This window comes from Vollenhovia emeryi, unplaced genomic scaffold (assembly GCF_000949405.1).
Source record: "Vollenhovia emeryi isolate VEMERY1.0 unplaced genomic scaffold, V.emery_V1.0 DF940220.1, whole genome shotgun sequence".
In the NCBI taxonomy this organism is placed as follows: domain Eukaryota; kingdom Metazoa; phylum Arthropoda; class Insecta; order Hymenoptera; family Formicidae; genus Vollenhovia; species Vollenhovia emeryi.
This window is the reverse complement of record NW_011966146.1, coordinates 2110-11314: the sequence shown is the minus strand read 5'-3', so window position 1 is coordinate 11314 and position 9205 is coordinate 2110. Positions and strand designations below refer to the sequence as shown.

At 35.8% G+C, this 9205-nt stretch overlaps 1 protein-coding gene across 1 annotated transcript; it reads left to right on the top strand.

Moving 5' to 3' along the window:
• The first annotated feature begins 4376 nt into the window (after positions 1-4376).
• On the top strand, positions 4377-6426 carry LOC105556209 (cytochrome P450 4C1-like). Its single transcript, XM_012003291.1, has 3 exons — positions 4377-4801; positions 5844-5953; positions 6029-6426. Exons 1-3 carry the CDS (start codon positions 4648-4650, stop codon positions 6152-6154), a joined length of 390 nt encoding a protein of 129 aa, XP_011858681.1. The 5' UTR covers positions 4377-4647; the 3' UTR covers positions 6155-6426.
• Positions 6427-9205: the final 2779 nt, after the last annotated feature.

The following is a 9205-nucleotide window of genomic DNA, read 5'->3' as shown; positions in this document are numbered from 1 at the left end:
CCTAATGACACTAAATAAATGTGCCAAAGTAGAAGGCGATATCTCAAAAATTGCGGAGGAGAGAGCGCGAACAATTATTGCGCACATACACACACACACACACACATTTTTGAAAAAAGTGTGTTTTTTGGTGGATATCTCGAAAATTGCGAAGGTGGGAGCGATAACAATTATTGCGCACGCACACACACACACACATTTTTTAAATTAGTGTGTTTTTTTGAGTTTTTAGATTATACTAAACCCATTGGCATTGAAAATTGGAAAAAAAATTTTCGCATGAAAACAAAGCTTCCTCTATGAGGAAGCAATTTAAAGATTTTGTATATTTTTAGTTTTATTTCCCTATTTTTATATAAACAATGTTTCATTTACATATACAGGTGTCCCAAAATTAAATGTAAAAACTTCGAGCGCATGTAAGAGATCGATAAACTCAGAAAGAAGTCCTTTATAGATTTGTCCGTTTTTGCTTCCTTCGGGAGGAAATGGCAAAAAACCGGTTTTTTGCGATTTTTTCCAGAAGGAAGCAAAAACCAGCAAATCTCTAAAGGCCTTTTTGTCTTAGTTTATCGATCCCTTACACGCTCCCGAAGTTTTCATATTTAATTTCGAGATACCCTGTATAAATTTATAAAAAATAAAGTAAAAATATTTTTAAAAATCTTTATCATAAGTATTTTTGTAATATTTATGATAAATCTTTATGATCTGTTCAATCTAAGACCACAAAAATATGTATGAAATCTTTTTGGTAAATATTTATTAAATATTCAAATAAATCTTATAAATATTTTGTAAATATTTTATAAATATTGGGTGCTGTCTGGGAATATCTGCGTGTCTCTGGCTACCGTCGGAATTGACGTATATTTTACATTTCGGCAGTACCGTCAGAAATTAGACGCATCTAGTATTCATTTTACTAGTATACCATCACATAATTGACGCATCTGACATTTTTCATCTTGTCACTACCGTTGGAATTGACGTATATGACATATTTTACATTTTGTCAGTACCGTCAGAAATAAGACGCATCTAGTATTTATTTTACTAGCACCATCACATAATTGATGCATCTGACATTTTTTCATCTTGTTACTACCGTCGAAATGGATGCATATGACATATTTTACATTTTGTCAGTACCGTCAGGAATTAGACGCATCTAGTATTTATTTTACTAGTACCATCACATAATTGACGCATCTGACATTTTTTCATCTTGTCACTACCGTCGGAATTGACGCATATGACATATTTTACATTTTGTCAGTACCGTAAGGAATTAGACGCATCTAATATTTATTTTACTAGTACCATCACATAATTGACGCATCTGACATTTTTTCATCTTGTCACTACCGTCGGGCGATCCGCTGATTCTGCTTCCGCGTATTCCGCTCCATGGGACGTCACCCTCAGAGATGCGAGCTCAGCGTGGCGCGAAAGTCTCACGATAAATAACGAACGTGCGCATATTTCTTGCGGAAAGACGGGAAAGACTAACACGTTATTTCATGTTTCACTCTTCTGTCACACTCGCACTCACGTTTGTTATGTATTGCGAAACTCGCGTCGCACCATGCTCGCGTCAGGCTGGAGTCACATGAAGCGTAACTTGCGTAACCTGCGTATAACCAATCACAGGGTCTTTCTGATAGAACCGTTTCAATAATTCCGTTGAAATAGTTCTGTGATTGGTAATACGCAGGTTACGGTTACGCTCCATGTGGATCCAGTCTCACTGATGCGATCAGCTGGACGCGATTATCGCCGGCTTGCTGCCATGTTGCCACCGACAATCTGACAGATGTTTGGCAGTGACATCTCTCGAGAAAGCCTGCAACTATTTCTACACGCCATGTTGTCTTTTTCTCGTTTTCTAGCATTGGATTCTCAGACTTGCGGTGATTAGAACTAATCTTTTTTTCTAGGCTATTAATCTTAGTTCTAATTGCACTATATTGTTCTTATACATATGTTATCCCTAGACTATCCTGGTCTCATTTTGTATATATTTATTGTAGAATTTTTGTATCAAGCAAATATTGTCGTCAAGTATGCCAAAAATTAGTAAAATTTGTATTTTTTGGGGGTTTTTGATATAAAGTCGACCAGCATAGTGTAGATTTTGCTGCGTACTTTAATTCCGTATAAGAATTTTGCATTTCTATAAAGCCAATTAAAAGATTAGTTCTAAACAAAAATGTCGATAAAACAGTAAAACACGTCTACGCACGCACGCACGCACGTACACAGCAGAGAGGGTTTGGAGTCATTAAATATTGCGGGAGTGACGAACCGCGGGGTCCTTATCTCTGCTGACACACACACGCACACGCACACGCACACGCACACGCACACGCACACGCACACACACACACACACACACACACACACACACACACACACACACACACACACAGGGGTGTAAAGTCCGACCATGCAATCTCCACGCGGTACATCCTGGATAATATTATATTAATGCTAGCGGCACCGTAAATTTTAAAGCTCATAACTCAGACAATTTTCAACAAAAATAGGTCATCAAATGGTGTTTTGGAAACGTCTCGCTGTCATCTTTAACACTGTGTGATAAAAAATGTGGTGTTTTATTTAGAAAAATCATACCGGCCTTGACCTTGCCTTGACCTCTCCACTTAAGGTCAAATGAATATGATCATTGAATAGAACTTTTAAAACCCTACAACTTTGGTTGGAAACATTTTTCTCAAAAACGTTTCGTTTTCGAGATATTTGACCGTTTCCAAACTTTTCTAACACCCTATATGTATGTATGTATACTCATACTGGGTGAGTAAAAAGTACCGGACTGATGAAATATCTAAAAAAATATAGGAGATACGGAAAAATATTTCAGACAAAAGTTGTACGGTTTCGAAAGGGCTATATAATGGTAAAATAAATTTTCGAAGAAAATTACTATTTTATAGTTATATGGAGGTCGCCGCCATTTTCTTAAATGGAACCCCCTATTTCTGATTACATATTCTTATAGCTGACCTCGAGACCTTTTCAAAACACTATAGACACACTCTTTTTGGTTAAGTACTTTTCGAGATATGAGTTGACAAATTTCAGGTATCGCTTCTCTCAAAGTTATACTTTTCTGTATTAATGTTAAGGCGTTATTAAGATTAGCTTGGTTGTATTTATATTTTTGGCGTGCTTTTGTTTTTTTCGAATATTTTTATTCACTTCGCCTTCAACAAAAAAGAAAGCAGAATTTATTACATTTATTAACGTAACTTCGGATTATGTTACAAAGTTAGATTTAAAAAATTATACGAAATTGTTCTTATACATCAACTAAAATTGTTTTTCTTAAAACTAATAATAGCTTATATTCTAATTCTAATGAAATATTGATTAACTTACCATATTTTCATCAAGTTCTTATTACTTCTTATTTGTTATTGAACACTAAATACAGTTAGTATCACAGATTGATCAGCTGTTCAATAACTAGTACAGCTGTCAAATTGCGGTGCGCTTATTCATGGACAATCGTCCATTCACTAAGGCATTCGCATGTAGGCGTGCACCACTTATTGGACAATCACTTTTATCAATTTTAACAAATAATTTGATATTATTTAATCAATTTTACACTCGAAATTATTGATAAATTAATATTTTAAATGTACATATTTTGCATACAATGAAAATATTTATTCAAAAGATAACATTTTCAATATGATTAAATTATGAAACACTTAATTTCTAAATAATATAAACAACTATTAAAAAAATTACTTAGAGTCATAAATGTCAGCAAAAAGCTTAATATTAAAAATTCATGACATTTCATCCAATAATTAGGTCATGTCCACTAATTGGTACATTTACCTTATATGCTATTAGTTTAAAAAAAATCGGGGGTATGTACTTTTCGGAACTTTAGCCAAATTTTATTACACTAATAATACACAAGACGTTCCGTTTTGTTATTCCTCATATTCCTCTAAAATTTAGTGAGCTCTTACGGAATTTAAGTTTTCATTGATTTTAATGTCAGTGAAATCATATCCAACTTTGCAGCCGTTACAATTTTATCTTAAAATGTAGTCAGCTATTTCAACCGATAACCTTTTTACATTAGTGATACCGCTTATACATATATGGCATAATTTCGAAACTGCACGTCATGCAAAACATTTAAATCTGCTGATTAACCACCAAAGTTTAGAAAAATAAGCGAATATCAGAACTCATCAGTTATTGGCCAGCCTTTAATACTACAACTTCGGTTTAACGTAAATTTTTGTTAGTAAAATAACAAGTTATAATAATATGATATCTTTAATCTCTTAACTCTAATACTTTTAATAATTTAATATATTAAATAAATAAAGTGAAAAAATTTGTTATTTAATTTTCACATTTGTCATATGTAAATTTTTTAAAAATAAAGAATACATTATATATCTCTAAAATTGTAATCATAAAATATAAATAATGCATTTTAATGTATGTTTAGTTTATTCAGTGATGTGCCAATTAAAGAATTGAATTTAATTAAAGAACTAAATAAATCAGAAAACTTAATATCAGAACACGAGAAGAGAGCTGAAAGAAACAAAATTTAATTAAACTGATTAATTATTTTGTTAAAAAGTCATGGTTATTACTATATTGCTATTATTCATCCCTATTTTACTGATATATAATTATTATGTACATCATGGAAAAAAGGGACGATTTATCAATCTTATACCAGGACCACCCGGTTATCCGATTCTTGGAAATGTAACCCAATTTCTTGGTTCACGAGGTAAGTTAAAAGTTCTTATAAATGCGCGTATATTAACATTCGCATTGACACACAACTTTCTAAATATAATATTTGTAAACAGTCTTATTTGATATTATTATATACCTATAACTATTATTTTCATAGTGTTGCACGTTGATTACAATTAAGCGATAATATTTATTTTCGAAATTATTCACATTATTCAAAGAACTGAAGAGTAAAATGCCTTAAATATAATGTTAGAATCAATCATACATTTTTCGATTAATATTTATGGTAATTATGGAGAATAGGAACTTTTCCGAATTTTGATATTTTCTTGCGGTTTTCTTGGCAAAAACCTTTGTTGTGACTCTGACAGTGATAATCAATCGGGGGAACCCGAAAAATATGCACCCCGAGTGACTTTCAGAAGGTTAACCCGGGTTAACTGTTCTGTAAAGCAGATAATTTTCCATCATTTGTAAGTCCATACGCACACAAGAATATTGTGCTTTACAGAAATACGCAAACCCGTTACAAAATGTGTCCGATCGGGCCTGTGTCCGATCGAGTCCGTGTCCTATCGGGCCTATGTCCGATGCCATGACGTACGACAGACGGCTAAAACCTTCTGAAGGTCACTCGGGGTGCATATTTTTCGGGCTCCCCCGATTGATTATCACTGTCAGAAGGTTAACCCGGGTTAACTGTTCTGTAAAGCAGATAATTTTCCATCATTTGTAAGTCCATACGCACACAAGAATATTGTGCTTTACAGAAATATGCAAACCCGATACAAAATGTGTCCGATCGAGTCCGTGTCCTATCGGGCCTGTGTCCGATGCCATGACGTACGACAGACGGCTAAAACCTTCTGAAGGTCACTCGGGGTGCATATTTTTCGGGCTCCCCCGATTGATTATCACTGTCGGAGTCCCAACAAAGGTTTTTACCAAGAAAACCGCAAGAAAATATCAAAATTCGGAAAAGTTCCTATTCTCCATAATTACCATATTTATAATATTTATGTAATTTTATATAGTAAACGTATCTATATGTATATATATATATTTATTAGAGAAACTGTGGAAGTTGTTGGTGAGCTTGCCTAACCAATACTATCCCATTTTAAAATTGTGGGAACTTTTTTTTCCCATAGTACACGTCCGTCATCCCGATGATTTAGAGGTGATAAAATATAAAAGAAATTATAATATATTGTTATAATTATTAATACATATTAATGGTCTTTATTTTTTTAAGGTAATATTAAGCAGCACGAAACATATCGAAAAAAGTATTCTTTATGATATATTACATCCTTGGTTCGGAACTGGACTTCTCACTAGTGGAGGTAACATCCCATACGAGATTTTGCGACCAGCCTAGTACTGGGCCTGTAATGGGTGTCAGAATTGCGGTATTGTCGTGGTATTTGTAATACTACTAATCCAGCACTGGCGCAGCGTCGAATGATACATAATTTCGATCTAATACTGACAACCCAAGGAGCGCCAATGCACATAGAACGTACTTTTAATGCGCGTTTTATTGCATTGGTTTCAAAACAAAACGTTACTTGTGTGTTTAAAATGCGCGAATGTAACATGTTTGGGCATATTTGAGATATATAATTTAATATAATTCTCTATATTTATAAATGTTTATACATGAAAAATTATATATAGGCGGTTAATAGTACAGTTTTTTTTGGAATGTACTGCCACAATATACATTAAATGTGCATTTGATGCGGGACAAATACGTGCACTAAATGTGAATTTAAATGTACATTTAAAGCATATTATACGTGCATTGGCGCTCCTTGGGAAACGATTCTGATTCAGCCGTAGTTATATCCAGTATAGACTCAGCATTGGTATCATAAACGGCCACATACCATTTGCCAGAGTTGCAATAACTGGCGCAGTAGTGATAACATTCCCGAGTAGAAAATGGTTAAGGTTTGCCTGCATTTTGCTCCGGGTGCTATCAGGTAATGTCATGGCATGCTTTATTCTGGAAAGCCTGATCCGGATCTGTTAGTGCTTGGATCAGGGTTGCCGTATTGTGGCATTCTCTGTCAACGCCATAATGAGGGCTGCTCTATTAGCGCCTGATCGAGGAAGTCTTTATGCGACCCTGGTTAGGTTTTGTCTAAAATTTTCTATCGAACGTGCTCACGCATCATTTTGAAGTTGCATGCAACTTCACAATGATAACTCTCGATTATTATATAATAGTATACTATAAATTGCAACTTCAAAATAATAATTTAATAAATTTTATTTAAAATAATAATTATAATCATTAGTTGAAATAAAAAATTATGGATCGTATGGAAAAAATTAGAAAATTAACACGAATACGTATTAAAAGGTTTCGTGCGATTCGAAAAACAGGTTATCGATGGGAAATTTTGATAGAAGTGGCAGTGAAAAAAACTCTGATGAATGTGAAAGTCAGGAAAACTGTTTTGCAAGTAAAAGTGCAAGTGAAGAAAATCTGAATTTAAATGAAAATCAGGAAATGAAGTTGACATTAGCAATGAGAGTAATAATGACGGAAGTGAAGATGATGTTGATGGGAGCGATTTCAGTCAACATGATCAATACAGTGATGCTGACCAATACGATGAAAAAGATATTGAAAAAGAATTCATGCCACGTACTGAAATCGTTTGTGATAATACGTGGGTAGGCTGAAAAGTAATGCACACATGCTTGTAGAACACGAACAAAAACAAATAGCGAGATCGGGCAAAAAGTACATTAAAGTACAATTCTTAAGCTTCAAAATCATATATTTATTTTTCAACATAGTCACCGTTAAGGCTAACACATTTCTCCCAACGTGTAACAAGTTTTTTCATTCCATCACTGAAAAGTTTTTCCGACTTTTCTCCAATCCAGGACTTGACAGCTCTGCCTTCACCTCATCGTCCGAGGTGTAATGATTACCCTTGAGGTCTCTCTTCAGTAGAGGAAAAAAATAAAAATCACAAGACGCAAGATCGGGGGAGTAAGGAGGGTGTGGAATCTGTTCAAACTTCAGGTTTCGCAGACCTACCTACACGGTCGGTCTCGCACGCGCGGTTCTAGCTTGTCACTTGAAACTTTTCGCTTATACTTGGCGCGAGACACTACCGTGTCTCGTGATTATGATACGACGATTTGATTTTTGGGAAAAGCAGATGTATGAGGTATAGGCGTCGCTTGGGTACGATTTGCATAATAAAAGTGTTTTTACTTTTCTCCTACGTGCCCCATGAGTGGAGATATTGCAATACAAAGTCCGCGGTTGTGAATTTCGCGTAAGAAACGTCGTCCACGTCGTCGTCGTCGTCGTCAACCGGCCACGATTTCCTTTTCATATTTCTGCCGCACGTGGCGCTCGCAAGCACGGCTGACGTGACTGACGTTACCGACTTATACGAGCGCCCGTAAATAGAGTGAACTTAACCTTTGTGCCGATTTATTTAATAATAACGTGTCTCGTGTTAGGGACTGATTGTGAGGTGTCTTGTCAAGTGCCACTAGTGCGACAAAAGACTGTGTAACTGATTGTGAGTGTGCGCGGTCGGTGACGTATGTTTTAATAATGTAATAAAACATAACTCTTGTGACAGATCTCGGATCGATATCTCATATCTCAGTCCGAGAACCGTGTAGTGCAATCGTTGTGATATGCAGTATGAGGTATTTAACCATAAACATAGAAGATATACCCAGTAGACAGAGACGCAAAATAGAGTGGCCGCAGGGGGCATGAGAGGGAGCGAGAGACAAAACATTGTCTGCGCAAGACAATATTTTGTCTCTCGCTTCCTCTCATGCCTCCTGCGGCCACTCTATTTTGCCTCTCTGTCTGTTATGTTCGTGACATATACATATATATATAAAGAAATTACAATTATATATTTTTATATATTTATTATATAACATATGAAATATACAGGGCGTCTCTAATCCTAACCCTAACCTAACCTAACGGATTTAACACAAGACGAAAACTCGAGAAACAGATTGACCGTGGAGCTAATCGGGCGGTTGGGTCTCGAAATCTAACACACCACTGTTTTCAGTCCTCAGCTGAGGTCACCGAACAATCGAGAACGTGGAGCGATCGAACGGCCACACGAAACGGAGATCTTCAAAGCCCGCAAATTTGCTCTGAAATCACGAGCGGAAATCTTCACTTTCGGAAACGCTTGTGTGCGCTCCGAGACCGTTCGGAAATCTTGTCGCGACCGGTGGAAATCTTGGCGCGGAGCAGGCGGGATCACGCGTTCGCGCACTCCACGACGATCGTGCGCAATTATCACAAAGTTAGCACCAGAAAGTATCGACGAGCAAGAACGCTCGAATTCTCCCTGGTAACATTTCCATTGCAATTCTGCTGTAAAACTGTACGAAAAATCATGCAGTAACTTTCGGGCAG